Below are 22591 nucleotides of genomic sequence, written 5' to 3'. Positions count from 1 at the left end.
TCAGAGTTTGCGACCATCACCTGGTTTAGTCTTTAATCAGAGCTTCTGAAGTTTAATTAGTTTCCATAACGCGTAACAATAATGACAAATGATACTGAAATGCAGGCAGTATAAAATTTTCCTTTTCCAAAATCCTGGGCTCCCTGTCACCCAGAACATTCTGCGGCTGTATTTAGCCCGGGGAACCGGAATCACAGGATCTATGGGACCTCTTTTGAGAAAGTACCTACACCTCTTGGGCCGCGGGGTTCGCCCTACGCACCCACAGCCCGCCAGTGGGCGGGGTCTCATGCTCAAGAAAACTCGGCGACCGCAGGGGTCCTCTCGCGGAGCGCTTCCGGAGGGGGGCGGGGCCTGGCTTCCGGCACTTTTCGGACGGAGGCGGAGTCTCCTGCCGAGGGCCGTTCGGGAGAAGGCGGAGCCTACCTCGCATCAGGACCAGTCTGGCTGCACCTGCATCCTTCGCTCAGAGCATCCCTGGAGCATCTTAGGAGGCGGCCGCAGCTGGCAACCAGGGGCCTGACCGTCGCAGGAGGCGTCCGCCAGACACCTTCCCCCTCCCCTGAGCTAGCGCTCTACAGCGGCGGCCTCGGTGCTGACAGGGCGCCCCCAGACTCGTCCGACCCTTGAAAAACCATTTATAGCAATAGCCTCTGGTTACGACATGGCTGAGATCACCAATATCCGACCCAGCTTTGGTAAGTAGAGTCGAGAAAACTAAGCCTGGGGCAGTGGGCACCGCCGCTAAGCCAGACGGGCCCAGTGCTGGGAGGGAGCAAAGCCCCCATCAGGGCCTTCCAGCGCCTGCCCCGCTAGGATGGGGCCTGCGGCGGCGGCCGACAGCGCCTGAACTTGAGCTGCGGGCTGCAGGGGTCGGCCAGGCCGGGGGCTCGCCGGGGGTCGCGGGTCCCGGCGGACGCCCAAACCTGTGTGGGCCGCGTCGGCGCGCTGCGGGGTGGGGGTGAGGGGGCAGAACGCGGACCCCTCCCCCTCGGGGCGCGCAGGGCGGTGCCCCCTGCTCCCCCTCCCACTCCTCGGGCTGCGGGGGAGGGCGGCGGTGGGGGATGGGCGCCAAGATGGCAGCTGGGGGGTGGGGGGGCTGGGGGGGGCTGGGGGGGCTGGGGGTCCGGGGGCTGGGGGACGGCCGCAGGGGAGCCGGGGCTGCAGGGGCGCTGGCGCAGGGAGCCGCTGCTGGTCCGGCCTACGAGGGGCCCCAAGTGCGGTTCTGCACCGTAATGGTGGGTCCGTCCGATGCTACCAAATGGCGCTTGGCGCTGCCGAGCCGGGGATGACGTGATGTCTATTCTGGGCCTCCTGGCAGCGCCCAGGCCCCTCTTCCCGGGCCTTTGTTCCCTGTTTCCCCGGCTGGCCTTTCCGAAAGGGGGACTCACCGCGCTGGTGCTGGCGGGGGCGCGGGCCCGGCCGGGGGGGAGGGGCGGAGAGGCCGGGCCCGGGGGAGGCCGCTTTGTGTACCCGGCAAGGCATTACGTCATCGCGGAGCGGCTGGTCCCCGACCCGGGCCTCCGGGCTCCAAGCTCGGCTGCCCTCCCAGGGGCAGAGAGTGGAGTGGAAGATAGGGAGGAAGACGGGAAAGAAAAGCTGGATAAGCAAGTTTTTCCTCTTTGGGTCTTCCCCCAAAATGTGCTAGGGTTGCAAACTTCCTGGGCTATGTTTTCCTGTTCAAAAATAAAGGAGTTGCCCTGCTTCTCCCTCACTTCTACCCCAGCTTGGATGAGAGTTGCTGTCAGCCGAGGTTTCCTTCATATCCCCTAAGAGAGTCTATCCTTCAGACAATCCAGAAGGTCTGAGCGTCCAGACAACAATTTTTAGGGTGGGGCCACAATCCATCTAGGAAATGGCTTTTCTCATTCCCCAGTAAGAGGTTCATGGAAATGAGCTCTCCCACTTCAATATCAGGAAGAAGACATCAAATCAGGGCAAGTATCCGGAAAGCCGATCACACCCAGTAGTTACTGGTTCCCACTGATTCCCCAAGGCTAAATCTTAGCTGTATTTCTTTTTTCCACTTCACCTTCTGCATCTCTATCTTTGAGTCCTAAATTTCCAAAACAGGTGTCCCTTTTGTAGTCACGAGAGCACTCCATGATTTTCTTCCTGCTCTTTCTCTTTTGTCTTATGCCTTCTTTCCAACATATTCTTTTCTCTAATTGCAGTTCCAGATTCCTTGGAAAGTTGGAGGGTGTGGAGCTTAATATAGTGGTTTCCTTTAGACAGAATATTAGTGGAAAAGAGAAAAGAAATTACTTCAGCCTTTTACATACTCCATTTTATTTAACCCTTACAACATCCTGCGGTGTAGACATCATTATATTTATTTGCCAGATGAGGAAACTGGGGTTCAGTGAGACAAAATAACTTGGGTCCAGTCAAACAAATAGCAAGGGCGGTGCTGGGACTTAAACCAATGTCCAGATGACGCCAAAGTCCACTGCCATTTCAATATATCACACTGGCCCACTTGACGGGAAAAAGCTGTTTTAGTGAAGAGACTGTCAACAGCAGGTCTGGCCCAAGGCTGAGAGAGCTGCCACTTCTGACTTTCTCACATCTCATAGAGCACTTCATTTGAAATGCCTTAGCCCTTGGGAGGTACATGGAGCCAACACTCAATTATCTGTGACCTTGGAGGACAGAAGGAGCAAGCAGCACAGTCACTGCAGTTTATGACTACTTTAAAACACTCCCTGCAGCCATTAGTTCCAACCTTCTTTTCCCACCAAGGTTTTGATAAAAGCAAGACAGAGGGTTCCGAGTTTCAGCATCTCTGATTTTTTTTTCTGTTCCCTGCCTTGGTTGTGGGGGAGAGAGACAGGGGTTAACAGATACTAAAAAGAAGAAGAAAGAGGGGCAGAAGTGGGAAACCAGGTGGAGGAGAGCGCCTGGGAATTGTCCACAGATGGCTTCACAGGTTTGTCTTCTTTCCCTTCCCTGTCCTGAAACATGGGAATCCCTCCTCTTCTCTCCCCATCCCACCTCCATTTTCTAACAGCAAATGTGGAGGCGTCAGTGGGCTCTCTCAAGACCACAGAGTGAACCTATGTTGGAGCCAAGAGACTGACTCAGATTTCCCCCAGCTTGGCCCTTTATGTCTCTTTTAAATCATTCTCGAAAATGTACCTGTCTTGGTTTCTTACTTTCCGCGGCTCATGGAAGCAAGCTCTTCATTGTCATTTATCAGTAGCAAGCAGTTTTCAGGAAAGTCCCTAACTGGTGAACTGAGAGCCATTTTTTCAGATTGTGCCCATTTTCATTGACCATGGAATCCAATCAGTTGCTCAACTATTTACTGAGCTCCCGTTAGGTGCAAAGACTCAAGGACTTGGAGATGGACGGGATGTTATTTCTGCCAGCTTCCAAGGATCTTCCTACCAAGATGGCTCCCATTTTGTGAAGCCTATCCGTAATAGCTCTTATTTCACTTACTATCTGTGAAACACTATTGGTATTTAGCATGGTCTTGAATGTGGTCGCCTTCATTTCTTTTGTTAATGGCTTTATTCCTTCTCTGTACCGTATTATTAAAGAATGTAACCCCTTCTTTTCTTGCCTGATCCTAACTTTCACAGAATCATGGAGTGTTGGAGAAGGAACTTCAGAGACATTTAGTCCAATCCCTACCAAAGAAATCTCTTTTAGAATATGCCTGACCAAGGGTGATCCAACCTCTGAAAGTTTTCCGTTAGAGATTCATTGCCTCATGAAGCAACCTGAGCCATTGTGAGGCAGCTCTAATAATAATTTGACCCCTTTCACCGAGTCAGAGTCTCTTCCTGTAGCCTGTATGCAGGCTCCCTCCAACGTAAAATCCAACCAGACCTCTTCCATCCCAACGCCTTCAGTAATTGAAGAAAGTTACTGGAGCAGACCCCTCAGCTCCAATTCCTTCGTTTCCTTATTTGATATGGTCTCCAAGTCTTTTATGATCCTGATTATCCATAATGTAGAGACGGTCTGGTGTCAGGCAGACCAGGGTTTGGATCCCGTCACTGCTGTTTGCAACTACATGGCCTAAGGCAGATTTGAGTCCCCAGGTTCCTCAGTTATAAAGTGGAAATATTAGTAGTACCTATTCAGTGAGTTCTTTGATTCAAAGAGAGGTCCGGCGCAATGCCTGGCAGGGACACAGTAAACGTCCATGAGAAAATAGCAGTGTTTAGTCTTCTCAGTGCTAGACAGAACAGCCCATATATGTTATGACCAGCGCAGATTAAATCACGCTACCCCTACCCCCATCATCTGGGCCTCGTATTCACAGTATGGTTGGCATTAGACTAATTATCCTTTAGACTTGTGGTCACGTAAACAACTACATTTTTTTTTGACAGAGAGAGAGAGCGCACGCATGTGTGTACCTGCACGTGGTGGGGAGGGGCAGAGGCAGAGGGAGAGAGAATCTTAGACAGGCTCCACACCCAGCGCAGAGCGTGACTTGGGGCTCAGTCTCACAACCCTGACATCATGACCTGAGCCAAAATAAAGAGTCTGACGCTCAACCAGCTGAGCCACCCAGGTGCCCACAACTACATTATATTTGCTCAGACTTGTAAGTAAGGTTTCCCGTTGTATATTGATAGATTTCGAAGGCTGATATAGAATTTTACATTTATCTTTGATGCATGTAATCATGTTGACTCATGCTCTTTTTCCAATGTGTGGAGGCTGTTTTGAATTCACTGATTCATTTGTTCACTGAATACTTACTATGTGCCACATGGTTCTAGGACATGGGGATATAACAGTGAATAAAGCAGACAATCGCTATTCTTATTAATCTTCTCTAGTAAGGGAGGACAGAAAAAATTATGTCAGGAGTAGTAAGTGCTATGAAGAAAAATAAAGCAGAGTGATGGGGATAATATCGACGTGGGGCAGCCAGGAGATGCTCTTCTGGTACAGAGGCCTGCAGTGAGTGAGGCAGTGAGCCGGGTGGGTACCTGCTGGAAGGATGTTTCAGGAAGGTTCTGGAATGCATTGAAGTCGTGTTCATTCCTTAGTTCTCCCTGCTCTACCCAATTCTTCCCCTAAAGAAATAATGTGGAAAAATAGAGGCCTTATGGAGCCTTTTAAAGCCTAAACCCAGTTTGGCTTCGGTGAATTTAAGGAAGAAAAGAAAGCCCAAACTTGTTGAGGGTTTCTTGTATGGAAAAGACAAGAGTAAAGGAAGGGAAGGAAACAATGTTTCTCTGTAGTTATTTGTTCATTCAGCAAATAGTACCAAGTACCAGCTCTGCGTTTTTAGTGCTGGTGAGACAGAAATGAACAAAACAGAAAAAAAATCCCAGTCCTCATGAAACCTATTCTCTAGTGAAGATACATTTCTTGCAGTAAATTTATACACGTGTGTGTGCCTATATATATTATGTGTGTGCACACGAGTGTGTGTGTCACTGTGTATAAGAAAGATAAGAAAGACATAAGGAGAAAGTGACACAGGGCTAGGACTCGTGGGTCTCAGTGGGAAGAAGGCTGAACTTTTACGTAGGGCGGTCAGGGAAGGCCTTCCTAGGAAGGTGATATTTGCACAAAGAGCTGACATTTTCCACAGTCCCTATTTCTTCCTATCTAAAATACCAGTATTTGGGAAAAAATAAAAAGTAAAATAAAATAAAATATGAGTATTTGGAACTGGGAGCTGGAATTTCGCACATAGTTTTAAAGAACTCAGATCCAGATTTCTTTTTACCTCCCACCCACTTTTGCCACCCTTGAACGCCCTACCCAGACCACCCAGAGTCAGCCCTACATCCTTCCACCTAACAGCCATTCCGTCAACACGAGCCCACTGCAAACCCTGTACCAGATGCCGTGGAATATTCTCCTGAAACCAGACACACCCGTGCCCTTGTGTGTTGTGTAACAGTTGAGGTAAGAGGTGACTTTGTAACACAGGGCAACTTAACGTGAAACACAAATCAGTAAGAATGAACAAAGTCCTTGAGTGCTGAGAGAAGGCCGAGAAAAGAACAGGGAGTCAGGTGGGGCTCTTCAGGGAAGGCTTCCTGGAGAAGAGAAGGATTTCATCCAGGTTTGGTGGAAAGGAGCAGCCATGGATTGGTTGGAGAGGATGGCTCAGGGCCTCTCCCAGGGAGGGGAGATTTCTCAGCCTAGACGAGCACATGTTGCTATGCAAGCTCGGTTGCAGGTTACCTTGGCTCTGCAGAGGGGTTGGTCTGGACAGGGGGTTGAGGTCCACCTGCCTTGACACATCTCTGGTCTCCACCTTCAGATGTGTCCCCAGTGGTGGCTGGCCTCGTTGGGGCGTCTGTGCTGGTGGTGTGCGTCTCAGTGACCGTCTTTGTGTGGACATGCTGCCACCAGCGGGCAGAGAAGAAGCACAAGACCCCACCATATAAGTTTATCCATATGCTCAAAGGCATCAGCATATACCCAGAGACCCTCAGCAACAAGAAGAAAATCATCAAAGTGCGGAGAGACAAAGATGGCCCTGGGAGGGAAGGTGGGCGCGGGAACGTGCTGGTGGATGCAGCAGAGGCCGGCCTGCTGGGCCCCGACAAAGGTCCCAGCTCCAGCTCTTGCATAGACCAGTTACCCATCAAGGTGGACTATGGGGAAGAACTGAGGAGCCCCATGGCGAGCCTGACCCCTGGGGAGAGCAAAGCCACGTCTCCGTCTTCTCCAGAGGAGGACGTCATGCTAGGGACCCTCACCTTCTCTGTGGACTATAACTTCCCGAAAAAAGCCCTGGTGGTGACGATCCAGGAGGCACACGGGCTGCCGGTGATGGACGAGCAGACCCAGGGCTCTGACCCCTACATCAAAATGACCATCCTTCCCGACAAGCGGCATCGGGTGAAGACCAGGGTGCTGCGGAAGACGCTGGACCCCGTGTTTGACGAGACCTTCACCTTCTACGGCATCCCGTACAGCCAGCTGCAGGACCTGGTGCTGCACTTCCTCGTCCTCAGCTTCGACCGCTTCTCCCGGGACGACGTCATCGGGGAGGTCATGGTGCCGCTGGCTGGCGTGGATCCCAGCACGGGCAAGGCGCAGCTGACCAGGGACATCACCAAAAGGAACATCCAGGTGAGGAGGAAGAGTGTGTCGGGGGGCCAGTGGTTCGGGGGAGATGGGCTCTCAGGGAGCAAATGGAAGGGGGGGGTGTGGACGGCAGGGAGGGGCTGTAGGTAGGAAGCCTGTGGCTATCAAGAATCAGCAGGGGCCAAAGTAAGACGGAGGACCTGTCCGGGTGGGTGTCCTCCAACTTCACGAGGAGAGAGGGACAGGTAGGTCGCTTCTGAAATTTCACTCCGAGGTTGGCATCCTGACGCTAAATCCAGCAGGCTCGCCCCCACCAGCCCTAGACCCTCATCCTATCAAGGACGTGGGGGCCAATTTCTTCTCCAAAGTCATGTGTGATCTTCCTCCAGTGAACCATGATGGGGCTTCCCTGTCCAGCGCCGACCAGGTCACGCGTGGGTCTTCTCATAGCCTTTCCACCCGTGCGGGTTAGTGAGCTGCTTCCCCTCCGAGCCCCTGACCCAGGCCGAGCCCCTGCTGCAGACGCTCCTCCCCTGTACCCCGGGGCACACACGGTGGAAGGGGAATGAGGGCCACCCTCCTACCTGCTCCCTGCTAGGCCGGCATTGGCTCTTGAGTTGTATTTTCAGGGGTGCAAGAGACCTGCCCCTACACTCCTTAGTTCATGGCTTTCTTACACAATGGGGGCGGGGGGCAGTGAGGTTGTCCGCGAGCGCTCTGGCCGCACTGGCTGCCATCACGCCCCCACTCCCTGCTTCCCAGCCGAGGGGCACAGGTGAGTCACTGAACGCTGCTAAGCTTCTGTTTCCCCATCTGTAGGATGGAGCTGATAACAGTGTGCTCCTCAGAGGGCGTGAGGGTGGGAGGCGGTAACAGGTCTGGCACGTTGCTGCCCTTGAGGAGCTCTGCTTCCCTGGGGGAGAGACCATCCTGGCAACTGCCACATAGTGCGGCAGGGGTCTTGAAAGAGGTTGTTGGCGTTTTAAATTTAGCCTTTCATTCCTGTTTCAAGGTGCAACGTAAGTAGTTAGTAACAAGGGCTTTGAAGTTGAAGCTGAGTTTGAATCCAAATTTCGCCCGCTCACGGGGCTCGGCTTTGCAACTCTGATCTCAGGGTCCCACAGGAGTGAAGCAGGAGGGTGCGTGTGCACAGCCCCTCGCATGCAGCGACCCTCCAACAAATTGGACCCACTATCATTATTGTTGCCACTGTTTCTGCTGTTAGTAAGGCTTGGTCCCCGGGAGCTGCACGTGGTTCAAGACGGTTATGTTCTGTATGATGAAGTAAAGGAAGTCAAGGGAGCCTGAGTCGGTACAGTAGGAGGTGGGAGGCTCAGAGAGGATGTCAGAACCACTGAAAACAGCCGCACATCGCGCACAAAGAGCCGTGGCTTGAGGCCGTGCTTATCTCCTGATGCCCACCTACAAGCCCACACTGGACTCAACTGGGGAGGCGGGGGCCTCAGGATTGGACAAGAGAGGCTTCTGGGCCAGTAGGGGCTGCATGTGCAGTGAGCTCCAGGCACAAGGTTTACCCTCTACCAGGGGACAATGCCCCAGGCTGCGGGGGAGCCAGGGAGCCCTGCCCTTGGAGCATGTCCCAGGCACCTGTCCCCCTGCCACCGGCCCAGCCGTGCTTCTACCCCCTGAACCACTCTGCCTTGCAGCAGCCAGGGAAACCCAAGCATTTTCAGAGTATCAGAGGGGTTTGGTCCGGGCATAAACACGGGTCCCAGGCCAGGACACAAGGAGACGTCCTAGAGTCCAACACAGCTCTTGTATCTTCTGAGGTTGGAGTCAAAAGCACGGATAGACACTATGGAATGACCTGTTTTCATCCCACTCCATCCCCTTCCCCTTGCCCGCCATCTCTTTTCCTCAGGGTTCTGCCAAGCCCTCCCGGCTGCCTGACATCCCTTTCCAGCAGCTCCAGTTCTCCACTGCCTGCCTTCCTCCCACTGCCCACGCTGTCCCTGCCTGCAGCCCCAGCCTCGGTAGAGCCATCAACTGGCTGGACTCCCCTAGACAGCTCCTGCTCTCATAGCCCAGGGCCAAAAGCAGGCGATGGCTCTGTGCCAAGCTGCAGCTGGGAAGAGACTGGCCAGGAAAGGGACTGATTTGGGCTGGGAACAAAACAGCCTCAAATCCAGGACACTGGCCAGGGAGCACAGACAATGGCATTTGCTAAACTACCAAGGGCTCTTGGCAAGAGCCAAGTTTCTTTCCACTTTATTAACTCCCTTCAGGAGGGACAAGCCAGGGCTAGGATCCTGAGCAACACATCCCCTGGGAGAGGCCCAGACAGTACACGCAGAGGCTGTGCAGACCTGCACCAGAGCTTTCCAGCCTCCTGAACGTCCTAAGCGTGTTTCCCAAGCCAGCGCCGGTGGGCAGGGCTGTGTTCCATCCTGAGCCATCCTGAGCCATGGCCATCACCGTGCTGGTCTGGCCGCTAGTCCCCAAGCCTCCCTGCAGCGCAGCCTCCCTGCCATGGCCAAGAGTCTGCCCTTTCTGGATCTCCCCTTGGCTCATCGGTTAGAGCCATTCCACTCTGTGTAAAGAGCTTTTTCTGATTTGTGGAAGGCATCCACTTATAATACGGGGCCAAATTATCTTCTCCCACCCAGAGGCCTGGGTGGGGACTGGTGAGAATTGCACTTCTCCAGATAACACCCCTCCCCAACTGCATATCCCCCCGTAGCAGAAAAATCACCTCTTGTCCTTTCCACTGCGGCCCAGCTGAAGAAGCCCAGGGCTGGTCATCCTCTCTGGCCCCTTCCATCTGGCTCATTTCTCTGGGCCCGTGATCGCTGTCTCTCTAGGTCTCATCTAGGCTGGACCGTGAAGGCTAATGGGACCACCGAGAGCACTCTTGGCTCTTATGAATATATAAGACGTAAGAAGCATTAAAAATTAACCCTTGATTATTAGTGAAAGGTCACAGTATAAATTCTATAATGCCCAAAATCTCTGATCTCTGAGTTAGACCCAAGAACTAGCTTTTTTTTTTTTTTGAGTGGCAGCTTTTTTTTTCTAATATTTTATTCAGATAGACATTTTTTAAAAAGTAGGCTTTATACCCAAGGTGGAGCTTGAACTGACAACCCTGAGATCATGAGTCGCCTCTCTTGCAACTGAGTGAGCCAGGTGCCTCAGGATAAAAATTAACCTGAATTTACATTCCCGTAATAAATCCCCCACAAGGAGAAGGGAGGCCAGAGAGGGCTGGGGGATCAAGAACAGAAGTAATTGGCAAGTGGGTCATGCAACTTCCCCCGAATTTCTTCAGGTCATTGTTTTCCCAATCACTTCCTGTCTTTCCTGGGCCGCATCTGGTGTTGATGGCCTGCGACAGTGGTCATGGGAATGACAGGATTCTTAAGATCTCAGATTTGTAAGGACCCTGAGAAGCCCTGCATTGGAGCCAAAAGGGACTGAAAAGAAAGAAACGAGCCAGGGAGAGGGTATAGCTGTGCTTATGTGTCGGGGAGAAAAAGAGGGACATGTTTGAACAGTACGGTTTTTGTCTCTCTCGTTTTCCCAAGACTGTGATTTGTGTGGAGGGGCCCTTGGGACGTCTGGCCCCAGCGAAGGTGAGCTGAGGATGTGTGGGTCCGCCTAGTGCAAAGGCCTCGTGGCTGGACGTTCACTCTGGAAGGGGCTCTGCTCGTTCGGGGAACAGAGCCTCACCTGAGCATGTCTTTCATCTGCCTGTCTTCTTCAAGAGCGCTGGGCCGGCTCCTCTTCTCCACCGTGGGAGGCAGGAGCCTGCTGTCGGAGAGCAAAGCTCCCAGCTCTTTCAGGCGTGGATAAGACCCCCGTGCTTCTGCCTGCCTCACGAGGCCCGGGGGCTGGGAAACGGAGCTCGCTCCCAGCCCTTGACAAAGAGCCCTTCAGAAAGAGCCATTGAGGGTGCTACTTGCGGTGGGAATTGGCTAGAAAGGGAAGGGGGGAGGGGACGTGAAATCTGGCCTTCAGTGCTGGACCAGAGCAGTATTCGGGTGGTGGGACGGGCATTCTGCCCGAGCAAAATGCCAAAGGTGAAAGGTGTTCTCAGATGGAGAACAACTGCCCAAGGGGTGATTTGGGGGGAGAAAATTATGAGAAGGGCAACCAGAAGTTATCCACTTTCCCAAAGCTAGGGGAGGGGCTTGGGGATTTCGATTTTGCAAAGATTTCGCTCTAATGGGTGATTTACAAAACACAGTTTAACCAAATAATTAGGAAATCCAAGCTATAATTTTATAGTCAAGGCTTTTTTTTTTTTTTACAAATAAAACTCTTTGGTTTTTTTGTTCGTTTGTTTTTTGTTTTAATGATCAGGTTTATTTTTTTAGGTATTTACTTTTAAGTAGGCTCCATACCCAGCGTGGGGCTTGAACTCACAGCCCACGGTCAAGCCTGGCATGCCCTACCGGTTGCTCAGCCCGGTACACCTCGAAAACTCTTTTCTTTTCTTTTTTTTTTTTTTAAAGATTTTATTTATTTATTCGACAGAGATAGAGACAGCCAGCGAGAGAGGGAACACAAGCAGGGGGAGTGGGAGAGGAAGAAGCAGGCTCCCAGCGGAGGAGCCTGATGTGGGGCTCGATCCCATAACGCCAGGATCACGCCCTGAGCCGAAGGCAGGCGCTTAACCGCTGTGCTACCCAGGCGCCCCAACTCTTTGCTTTTCACATCAATTTCCTCTTTACCCTTCTTCTGTATCTTAAGTTCAAGTTGTATTGAAAGCTTGCATGTGCATATTCAAGAGTGGTCCAGGCATAGACCTCAAACCGAGTTCACATTTTCTTATTCGTGGCCTCGGAGGGGAGTGGCGGCCCAGACCGTCCAGAACTACCTTCAGATCGGTGCTGTGCCCCGGAGCTCTCCGTGATGGCGGAAGTGGGACACTTGAAATACTGTTCATGGGTCTGAGGAACTGAAATTTTATTGAATGGTAATGAGTTAAAATTTAAATTTTAGCGGACACGTGGAGCTATTTGCGCCTGTGCTGGTTAGCTCAGTTCCGAATGTTCTCGTGGATGGCATTTAACTCTCTTGTTCACGTGGGATTCCTCTCCTGATGTCATTTGGCTGTAGCTAATAGTGAAAATGAGTTCACGTTCTCTGCCTGGGTTCTGACTCATGGGGAAAGGAAGCAAGCAGAGCAACACCGGTTGGCAGGGGCAACGAGCCTGGGATTTTAAAGTGGCCGAGGGTACTTCCCGTGGATGTCATCAAGAGCTGACAACATCTATGCTACAGGGAAGGAAAAAACGTGGGGCTTCAGTCTAGCAGAGAAAAGCCGTGAAAATCTTTTCTCAAGTCTGTTGTCTTTGGGACTTCAATTTCAAAAGCTAAAGGCTAAGTTTAGATTTTCGTCATTTTATGCCCTACGAGAGACATTTCCATACGTTCCTGGTATGAAATAGAGCCTCAGGAAAGTTTCTGAACCATGTGAAATATTAGTACAGTTTCATTCCTTGAGATGGGTTGGGCTTCTGATCAAAGCACAGACGTTGAGGTTTCTTCCTCGTTTTTCATTGATGAGCTCATTCGCTGATGTCTTGTTGTTCGAGCACAGGCCCCCCAAGAAGGGAGGGCTTGCTGACAGTAGGCTCCCCCCTCGTCCCCATTTCAGCCGACCCTGAGTAGACGTGTCACACAGTAAGTCATTTTGTGAGTATGAATGTGGCATACATTCATAGGCTGGTGGTGGGTACAGTCTGCTCTGGCTCAATCCGAGAACACTTCCCGGAGTAGGTGACATTTCTTTGAGGCTTTGAAGAATACAAGGAATAAGAGTTGGTAGTGGGGGGGGGGGTTTGTCCCAAATTTCCTTATTTTGTCCAATATTCCTGGAACCCCACCTCCTTTTGTTTTCCTTCTCCCAGCGTCATCCCTACTTTATAAACCAGAAATATACACAAAAAATTTTTTAAAGATTTTATTTATTCATTTGAGACAGATACAGAGAGAGAGCGCGCACAAGCAGAGGGAGGGGCAGAGGGAAAAGCAGGCTCCCCGCTGAGCAGGGAGCCCTAAACATGGGGCTCGATCCCAGGACCCTGGGATCATGACCTCAGCCAAAGCAGACACTTAACCACCTGAGCCGCCCAGGCGCCCTGAAATACGCAACTTTTTAAAAAAAATTTAAAAACGAGAAAACAAAAGAAACACAATAAATAAATAAAACAAAAAAAATAAGCTAGAAACGCACGAACTTGCCCTCCACTTTGGTGAGCTCTTCCTGAGACGTGTCGTGCCCCACGCCCCCTCTGCTATGGGTGCCCCGGGTCCCAACCCTGGTGTCTGCTCCGCAGCCTGATGAGGCAGCCTCTGGGCCCACCTCCCGTCCAGTTCATTCTCCAGCTCTCACTAGAACAGTACTAGTCTCCGTGAGACCGTCCCACGGCGGAAGCTGTCCCGCGCTGGCAGCCGTCCCCTGGCCTGTGTGCTGCGGCGGGTCTGCTGTTTGGTTAGAAGCCCCCATCCCCCCTGCACGTCCCACCTCGCACCAGCATCCCAAGGGCAGCACCTCCCCTCCCACCATTCTCGGAACGCAGTGGACCCAATGCCCTTGTAGTGGCCATCCCTGCTGCCCATCCTGACCGGTACATTGCCGCACGGACTCCTGCTCACCTTCATAAAGTCAGCCCAGAGGTCAGCTGCCAAACCCTCCCCTGGGTCCCCCAGCAGCGCTCAGACGGGCTCCTTCCTGCTCTGATGCGGGCATGGGTGTTTCTGTCTGTCTCTTCTGGACATGGTGAGCTCCTTGGGAGCAAGAACCGGATCCTGGGCACCCGGCTGGCTCAGTCAGTGGAACACGCATCTCTTGATCTCAGGGCTGTGAGTTCAAAGCTCTACGCTGGGCGTAGAGATCACTCACAATTTAAAAAAAGAGAGAAAATGGGGGGGGGGGGAGAAAAAGAAAGAGAAAGAAGAACCAGGTCTTATCAGCTCTGGACCCCCAGTGCCTAGCATGTATCCAAGTATTGTTTAACAGGTCCTTGGAGGGGAGCCTGGTGGCTCAGTCAGTGAAGTGTCTGCCTTCGGCTCAGGTCATGACCCCAGGGTCCTGGGATCGAGCCCCGCATCGGGCTCCCTGCTTCGCGGGGAGCCTGCTTCTCCCTCTCCCACTCCCCCTGCTTGTGCTTTCTGTCAAATAAATAAAATCTTTTAAAAAAATAAAAATAAAAAATAAAATGAAATGTCCTTGGAGGCCTGGAGGGTTTTTCAATTTCTAAGCAGAGCCTAGAATAAAATTCAAAGAGGGGAACCCAAACTGTGGGTACAGGGGAGGAAGCCAGCTTGGCTGGAGAAGACACTCAGAGGCGGACAGAGCAGGGGTGCACGCTTACCGTGTGGAACGAAGGAACAGTCGCCAGGAAGTTCAGGAACCTGCCCAAAGCCAGGGGGCGAGTGAATTACAGCCCCAGGTTTCCCACGTTCCACCATCCAGTTGCTAAAACTTAGCCGAGAACCAGACGAGGCGACAGGAGAGAATGCGCTTTTCTAGGCGCTGGCACAGGTAAAATGTTACCCGTTTAATTAATCCTGATGAAGCTCTGAGGTCGGTGCTGTTTTTATCTGCACCTTCAGACGAGGAAATTGGAGCACAGAGCCGTCCAGTTCTCGTCCAGGTCACACAGGCGGGGCGCAGCCAGATCAGTCTGGCCTCAGAGTCACGCGCGGGAACACCCGGCGAGGCGGCCTCTCCGTGCAGGTGGTTCCGTTTCGTATCAGGACTGTGATGAGACTGTCCGTTTCCCTCCCTGTGAGATGCGGTAGTGAAACGCTGGCGGGACGCACATTTTCCGTGGCCCCCCCGCACACCTGCTGTCCCTGCCCCCCCCCCCCCCCCCCGCGCCCCCGTCCAGGACTCTCACCTGCTGTTTCCTCTTCGCAGAAGTGCATTAGCAGAGGGGAGCTCCAGGTGTCTCTGTCCTACCAGCCCGTGGCACAGAGACTGACCGTGGTGGTCCTCAAAGCCCGACACCTGCCGAAAATGGACATCACCGGTCTCTCAGGTAGCAGCTATTTACCTCGACCTGCCTCGGGCCCCCTGGCCCCACGCCGCCCCGCCCGCGCCCCGACATGCCCGACGCCCTTCGGTTCTCCCCTGCTCCTCTGCGCGCGTTCCCTTCCCTGTGACTACCTGGGCTCTAGATGTCCCGAGTGCAGGAGGTGCCCCGGCTGAGCGGATAGGGTCAGTCATTGCTGAGGTGTCCCGAGTGGGGTGCACGCCAGGCACTGAGCCCGTTCCAGGGCAGACCTCTCCAAAAGACTGCAGGCGTTCGTGAGTCCCTGTGCCCTGGAACACGCTTCCCGGTCTCGTGGGCTTTCTTCAGTCCTGACTTGGGGAAGTTGTTCTGGCATGTTCCTGCTTGGCTCCCTGGGACCCTCGCCCGGGCAGCAGACCCACCTGAAGTCAGAGTGCGTTTGGGGTGCAGTCCCCGCAGACCACGTGTGAGTGGCCACCACAGAGATGAGCACCAGAGCCCCCCACCCCCATGAAGCCACCATTTGAGAGGAGGACCGTGTCATGGGCCTGTCTCCCTTTTCTCTTGTCTCTCTGGTGGCCCCAGATCCTTACGTCAAGGTGAACGTCTACTACGGCAGGAAGCGCATCGCCAAGAAGAAAACCCACGTGAAGAAGTGCACTTTGAACCCGGTCTTCAACGAGTCTTTCGTCTACGACATCCCCCCTGACCTCCTGCCCGACGTGAGCATCGAGTTCCTGGTCATCGACTTCGACCGCACCACCAAGAACGAGGCGGTGGGGAGGCTGATCCTGGGGGCACACAGCGTCACCAGCAGCGGCGCCGAGCACTGGAGGGAGGTCTGCGAGAGCCCCCGCAAGCCCGTGGCCAAGTGGCACGGTCTGAGCGAGTACTAGTCGTGTCGTCCTCGCCCGAGCCGGGGCCAGGCGGGCCGGCGGGGACAGAGATTCTAGACAGCAGCAGACTCAGAACCTCAGATTAGTTGTAGAAGATTTCTTACCAAACACACCCACAGAGAACACCCCACATGACCACAGCTGCAGATCAGTTCTTAGCGATGACGATTGTTCTCCTTTGCAAGGCACTAGAAATCCTTTTTTTTTAATGGGGAAAAAGAGAGGGAAAGGCCTCACAAGTCTATATATAACAATGTAACCTTATACTTGCATGTCTAATACAAACTGAAGAAATTAGCCTAACTGCCAATATCGAGTTACAGATTTTGATCCATGAAAATTGTGTTTTGTGCCGACTTGTATTTGCTGATTACCTGAAATTGGCCTCTTTTTACTGGGCTTCTCTGGAGAGTGACTCCTGCCCCCCCACCTCTGCAAACGGATGTTGTTTTGCTCATGTGAAACCTCATAGTGTCGTCACCCCGTCGTGTCTCCCTCCCACCTCGGACGGCTCTGCTCTGGGAGCTCAGGGTCCAGAGGTTTGTCGTGAGCCAGGAAGCGAAGGTGGGGTGCGTGAGGCAGGGTTTGCAGGGGAAAGAGGATTTGGGACGTGGCGTTTTTGCTGCCACGCTCCTGCGGGGAGGGCCCGGGGCGGCTCAGGGTTAACTCGCGATGAAGCACGTGAACACAGCAGACTTCGAGGTAGAATTCGGGCTTACGGAACCCGATGTGTTCTCGGGAGAGCACTTTGGAGCCTTCCAGTCCGGCTGGGTTGGCTCCCGGGGGCTGGGGCGGCCGGCCCCAGGCACTGTGTGTGGGTGTGGGCACCCCGTCGCGTGCGGCACCCCCGCCAAGTGACCGCCACTTGGTGTGAAGGATGCAACCGGCCTTTATTTTTCCAGAAATGCTGACCCATGAGAAGCTTTCGAGTTTTCTCAGGTAGCTTAGATGAGATTGGTTTTGCTTCATAAGGAAAAGGGCCTTCAGAAATTATTCTTTATCCTTAAATTTTTCAATTATGGTTCTTAAAACTAAGGAAGGGAGTGAAATGAGTAAATGGGAGTTACTGCGTAGTCAAGGTAACCTGGATTCTTTTCTACCGTCCTGTCCCTCAGAACAGAGTGCTTAGTTCTTGGCTTTTACTGAGCGCTGAGACTAGGTGCAGGGCCGGGGGAAGCACGCGGCTCCGTCCCCCTCCTGCCGCTGGGCAGCCGCCGTGGCGAGGGAGCCGGCGTCTCGCCGGGATTAGAACTTCGCTCTCCGGACTCCTGGTCGGCCACGGCTCTAATGTTGAGACCTGTCAGGGCAGAGCCTGGTCGGCAGGCCGGGAGCTTGTCCGCGCAGCAGACCTTGCCGCCGGCCTGCAGAGGAGCTCAGATCGGCAGCCGCGGCAGCCGCGGCCGGAAAGAGCAGGTCCACACCCGCACAAGAGCATCCCTTCCGACTGCTTCCGAGGGGGCTGGCTGTCCGCGGACAGAGTGGCGGTGGTGCCTGTGACATTCTCTTAGCTCCCGTGGATTTAAGACCAGTCTGCTCCCAGAATCCTTTTGTTGTTCTTTATAAAACCTGGATTCTTGACAGTGCTGAGCAGCTCTGAGCAGGCACAAAGCCCACTCTGTTCTTGTCCCTGCCCCCCCCCCGCCCTGCCCCCTTCATCTGACTCACTGTCCCATCAGGGTGTCCACGCCACCAGTCTCGATCCTATACTCCATGGAATGTAAATACTGTATCATACGTAGAAGAAAATTTTTGTTTTCTAAAAATGCATTTTGAGATAGTTTAATGTAAATCTGACAGGAGCATTCTGAAGCCCCATTAGGAACAAATCTTAAATGCTTCCTCTTCATCGCCTTAATGTCTGAAGATCAGAAATCGCTGAGCAACCCGCTTCTGTTTCCTTCCCAGAAACAACGCAAAGCAACAGGTGGAGATAGTCTGGTCTTTGCCCCGCTGAGCAGGCTGCTCAGCCCCTCCCGCCAGCCGCCTGGGAAGGCCACCTCACCCCACTCCCCTCTTCCCCATCCCCCGCAGCTTTCTTCCTCCCAGTCTTTGGGTCTGTGGAGCGGTGGGTGGTGAGGTGACAGGCTGGGAACCGGCAGGCCGCACGGGGCTGCTCCCTCCTACCTCACCCCGGATCCATCCCGCGCTTGGCCTCGCTGTCCCAAAGTCTCCCGGCTGCCTTTGGCTTGCACCCGAGCCCCTCCCGGAGCAGCCGGCACCTCCTCCCTCCGAAGAGTCAGTTGAAAGACAAGAGAGTCGCCCCCGAGCTTTTGCACAAGGCACGCATGGTCAGGAACGGGTTAGGAACGGTCACTTCGGATTTCCAAGAGTCAGGCCTTCTCTGTTGATATCTTGATTCCTCTGGGAAGACAAGAGTTTTTCTTAGTAACAAAAGTCCCCTTATGAGTTATTCCTCCTTTCAGTTCTTCTCAGTGGAGCACAGCCAAGACGTACGTGTCCAGGAACGCGCTCCAGCTACGGAAGCAGATAGAACTGGTTTGTGGGACAGGAGCGGCGGCGGGCTCAGGAGAGGGAATGAGGCAGGTCTTTTCTTGGAAGGCTTTTCTTGTGGCCGCGATAGTGACGTTGCCCTCACCAGGACCCTTCTCCGATGTGGTCGTCTTTCTTTACCTTGTGTCTTCTCTTGTACAAAATGAAACTCAAATGTGTCAAATTTAAAAAAGAAAAAAAAAAAAGAAAAAACCAGAAAAGCCAACATGAGTTGTGTGAAGCTTTGTAACGCTGTAATGCTAGCCTACACTATGTCATGCTATCTTGTATGTGGAGTTCGCTAACGCAGCACCCAAGTGCAGAATAAAGACTGACTCACATTCAACACACAGGCGCACCAGCATGGCTTTCTTGGGAGCTGGGTGGCCGTGAGCAAGTCAGCACTCAGACTCCAACAGGATGATCCCGGGCACGTTTCCCAGTGTGATCCCCACACCCCCTGAAAATTCAGATCCCAGGGGCGCCTGGCCCGCTCGGTTGGGGAGCCTGCGACTCTCGGTCTCAGGGTCATGAGTTCAAGCCCTATGTTGGGCGCAGAGATTACTGGAGGGAAAAATGCAGATTCCAGGCTTCAGACTTAGAGTCCTTTCTCTAGTCCTTCTGTTTTCCTAAGACAATAACCAGCAAGAGAGATGATGGCTTCAGTGCTCGTTAGCCTGTCCATGTAATTGGAAATACTTATACCCCAAAGCAATGCCAAGAGGGCTGATTCTCTTCTCTCATTCATTTATTCCTAACAAAGATTTGCGTACCGTATGCCGGGTGCTGGGGGCACAACATTGACCCCCGAGGTGCACAGCAGAGGACCTGCTACAATCAGATAATCCCACTAGTAAATATGCCATCACAGACAGAAATGCTCGAAACAGAAGGAATGCAGGCTAATGCACCCCGCAGGGGTCAAGTCCCGGGGTGTTCTAAGGACCCCCTGCATGCCCTGAAGTCTGGAACGATGCACTTTTCCTACTTCTGTCCTGTAGAGATTGCCCTCCCTGCGTGTACGTGCTTCCTTTCTGGAAGCAAGAAGGAAGCCCCTACTCTTTAAAGGTTTCAGTGAAGGAACTAAAAAACTTTTTTAAACGACAAAGTAATAAGCATATTATACAAAAATTGGAAAATAGAGAAAAGGAAGCAAAATTAGTCAGGATTCCAGAACCTTCCCAACCTCTGTCTTCTAGTCTTCTGTGCATTTTTTCCCTGATGCGTCACACAGGGTCACTGTAGAGAACACGGAAAATAAAGTACAAGTTCATAGAAACCGGAAAGCGTCCGTCTACAGGTGGACGTCGCTAGTTTCAGCACATCTTCCCGCCCGCGAACCAGCTGGTGCCGCGGTCACGGCGCACAGGTAGTTTCGCATATCGCTTGTTCTCTAGGGTTAAGTCTGAAGAAATAATATAACATGACAACGATGGTACGAGTATCTTGGCACTTCTGTCTACGGTTAACAGGAAACCCAGTTCAAATTGGCTTAAACACCAAGAACATATACCGGTTCACCCAACTGCAAGTCCACCGGTGGGGCCGGCTTCGGGAGGACCCTGGCGAAAGGTCACTAGTACCATGAGGGTCCCGGGTGCTTCCTGGGGACCCACACTGACACGCAATGTCCACTCAACCCTAACGGTTGTACGATGTTTATAGGACCACTTCCAGGGGAAAAGAGAAGATTGCTTCAGGACCACTCCCAGAAAAATAAGGTAAAGCATCCCCCAGAAACCTCTAGCTTTTCTCTCTTCTAATCTCGCTGATCTAAAATGGGCCATGTGGTCATTGCTGAGCCCATCAGGCAAGGAGGATGGGGGTGTCTTTCGGACTGCCCTGGAACTGAATGTGGGAAACGGGTGGCTTCTTGAATAAAATGTCATTTCCTTTGGAAGGAGAAATGGGGGCTGGGCGGGCAGCGAATGGGGACCACGTTGTTTTCCCTCTTCAGCACCTGTCGCCCACAGCATTTTCTCCAGTGATGTTATAACAAACTCTCAGACAACAGCCGCCGACCTCATCCACCCCTGTACCTTGTGGTTTGACAAGACAAACAGCCTAGCGCTTGGGGTCCTCTTTAAATGATTCAAGAGCAGGGCGCCTGGGGGGCTCAGTTGGTGAAGCGTCTGCCTTTAGCTCAGGTCATGATCCCAGGGTCCTGGGATCAAGTCCCGCATCGGGCTCCCTGCTCAGCAGGGAGTCTGCTTCTCCTTCTCCCTCTGGCACTCCCCCACAACTCGTGCTCGCTCTTTCTCTCTGCCAAATAAAATCTTTAAAAAATTTTAAAAACCCAAATAATTCAAGAGCAAATCAGTTTAGCCACAGAGCATAATTTTTCAGAAAGCTGAGAACATCTCTGTTCTTTTTTTTAAGTTTAGTTAAGTCCTCTCTCCACCCAACGTGGGACTGGAACTCACAACCCCGAGATCAAGAGTCACAGGCTCCTGAAACTGGACGTTTTCAGGATTGACATTCACTCACACCAAATCAGTCTTCTATCTGGCATTTTCCCAAGTTGACACTGAATTGTTCACCAAGGAGCTGGAACCCCTACACATCCCTTTACCTCCCCCTCCCCCATTCTCCACCACTCAATCCGCACCTCTGACCTGGGATTGTGCACATCACAACAGAGGTGCCTGGGGCACCTGGCTGGCTCGGGAGGCACGTGACTCTTGATCTCAGGGTGGTGAGTTCAAGTCCCCATGTTGGGTGTGGAGCCTACTTAAAAAAATTCAGAGGTTCCTGAAGAACAGAACCGAGCCGCCAAGACCTGTACTCTTGTTGTTATTCACACAGCTGAATCCCCAACATCCAACCCAACGCCTGGCATCCAGCAGGCGCTCAATAAAGGTTTGTGGCATGAAGGGGGGACAAAATATTGTCTAGGAAGCAGACCTAAAACAAGCACAAAACATCTGTGCCTCTTCTTACTTGTTACTGAGTTGGTTTCCAAAGACGTGTGGTCTGGAGCAGAGTCTTGTGTTCGTTAGTGTTTTGGGTGGTGCCAGTAGTGGGTGTGTCTCGGCTGCAGCCAGACCCCCATGTGCTCTCGAGGCTGTCTGCCACTCCGACAGCAGAGTGGCCACGGTGTTTTGGGTGGGACTAACCTGGGGGTGCAGCCGCCCCCCCCCCCCCCCGCCAGCAGAGAGTCTACACTGGGTTACACTGCACGTGAGCACAGACCGGAACTCGCCTTCGTATCAAGTGCTGGTGTGCAAGGAAATTAGGGAAAGCGTCTGATGGGGGGGCGGGAGGGGAATTCTGAAGCTGGAGATTTTCTCCTGGCTCAGAGCAAACTGCAATAAAACTAGCAATAACCAGCTCTGGGAAGGGCAGGAAATGACACGTCCCCACCCCAGCAGCTTTTGTTCAAAAAACTGGGTGACTTAACGATACGATCGTGTGTGCTGAGTTTTTTTAAGCAAGGACTATTAGACAAAGCTAAAACATTTCAGTAATTTTGTCTCAAGGCCAACTCAAGTTTAAAAGTTGATTGGAAATTTCAGCATACCGCAAACATTAAGACTTAACCGTCCTTTGTTCTTCTATCCAGGGGTTTCCTTCCTAACAAGGTAGAAGTTTATTTTTCTTGCTTGTCCCCCAGCCACGGCCCTTGTTTCGTCCTGCATCTTCTCACTGCTTACTCCCGGCGCTCCCCACCCCACACCGCTCCAACAGAGCTGCTAACGTTTTCCGCACCTGGGGACAGCCACCTGTCACCGCTCCACACCGTCTTCCGATGCCCGCCCAGGGCACTCGACATCATCGGGCTCAGTGACTCCCCATCTAGGAAAGGTGGCATGGCTGCCATCACGGTCCTCCGGGATTCCATACAGATTCCTGGAGCCTATCAGAATCCATCAAATCAGAATCTCCAGGGGTTAGGCTGAGAAAATGAGAGAACAGAACAGAGCAGCTCTTGGCTGACAGGTACTTGGGAGGCACACACACTTCAGACCGGCCCTCGCGCTTCCCACGCCCTCAGCCCCGAAGCATCCCACCTACCCCAGGATAGCCTTGACTCTCTCTCTCCAGGCCTGCGCTGGAGGGAGTGCACACCCGTGTGCTTGAGCAGCAGGGGGAGGGGCAGAGGAGAGGGAGAACCCCAAGGACACTCCCCACTGAGCGTGGAGCCACTGAGCAACAGGAGGCTCGATCTCATGACCCTGACATCATGACCTGAGCCGAAAT

At 52.8% G+C, this 22591-nt stretch overlaps 1 protein-coding gene and 1 long non-coding RNA gene across 3 annotated transcripts; one reads left to right on the top strand and one right to left on the bottom strand.

The window, feature by feature from the left end:
* The first annotated feature begins 324 nt into the window (after window positions 1-324).
* SYT11 (synaptotagmin 11) lies at window positions 325-18737 on the top strand. Of its 2 annotated transcripts, none has more exons than XM_026485179.4 (4): window positions 325-698; window positions 6248-7065; window positions 14912-15032; window positions 15591-18737. In XM_026485179.4, the coding sequence occupies exons 1-4, from the start codon at window positions 665-667 to the stop codon at window positions 15899-15901; spliced, it is 1284 nt and encodes a 427-aa protein (XP_026340964.1). In that variant the 5' UTR covers window positions 325-664; the 3' UTR covers window positions 15902-18737. The 2 variants fall into 2 exon arrangements, with proteins under 2 accessions (XP_026340964.1, XP_026340963.1); XM_026485178.4 differs by having other exon boundaries at window positions 328-698; window positions 14912-15035.
* LOC130544222 (uncharacterized) lies at window positions 14529-15597 on the bottom strand. The gene is made up of 3 exons (XR_008960342.1): window positions 15161-15597; window positions 14892-15001; window positions 14529-14777 (listed from the first exon to the last, which is right to left on the bottom strand). It is a non-coding gene; the product is annotated as an uncharacterized LOC130544222 (long non-coding RNA).
* Window positions 18738-22591: the final 3854 nt, after the last annotated feature.

This window comes from Ursus arctos, unplaced genomic scaffold (genome assembly GCF_023065955.2).
Source record: "Ursus arctos isolate Adak ecotype North America unplaced genomic scaffold, UrsArc2.0 scaffold_2, whole genome shotgun sequence".
In the NCBI taxonomy this organism is placed as follows: domain Eukaryota; kingdom Metazoa; phylum Chordata; class Mammalia; order Carnivora; family Ursidae; genus Ursus; species Ursus arctos.
The sequence above is the reverse complement of the archived record's forward strand: the minus strand, read 5'-3'. Positions and strand labels throughout refer to the sequence as shown.

What these genes read in the sequence shown, in the direction of transcription:
- SYT11 (XM_026485178.4), top strand. Translation starts at nt 665, where the DNA reads ATGGCTGAGATCACCAATATCCGACCCAGCTTTG. An exon ending in CAATATCCGACCCAGCTTTG is followed by an intron (nt 699 to 6,247) that starts GTAAGTAGAGTC and finishes CTCCACCTTCAG; the next exon opens with ATGTGTCCCCAGTGGTGGCT. An exon ending in TCACCAAAAGGAACATCCAG is followed by an intron (nt 7,066 to 14,911) that starts GTGAGGAGGAAG and finishes TCCTCTTCGCAG; the next exon opens with AAGTGCATTAGCAGAGGGGA.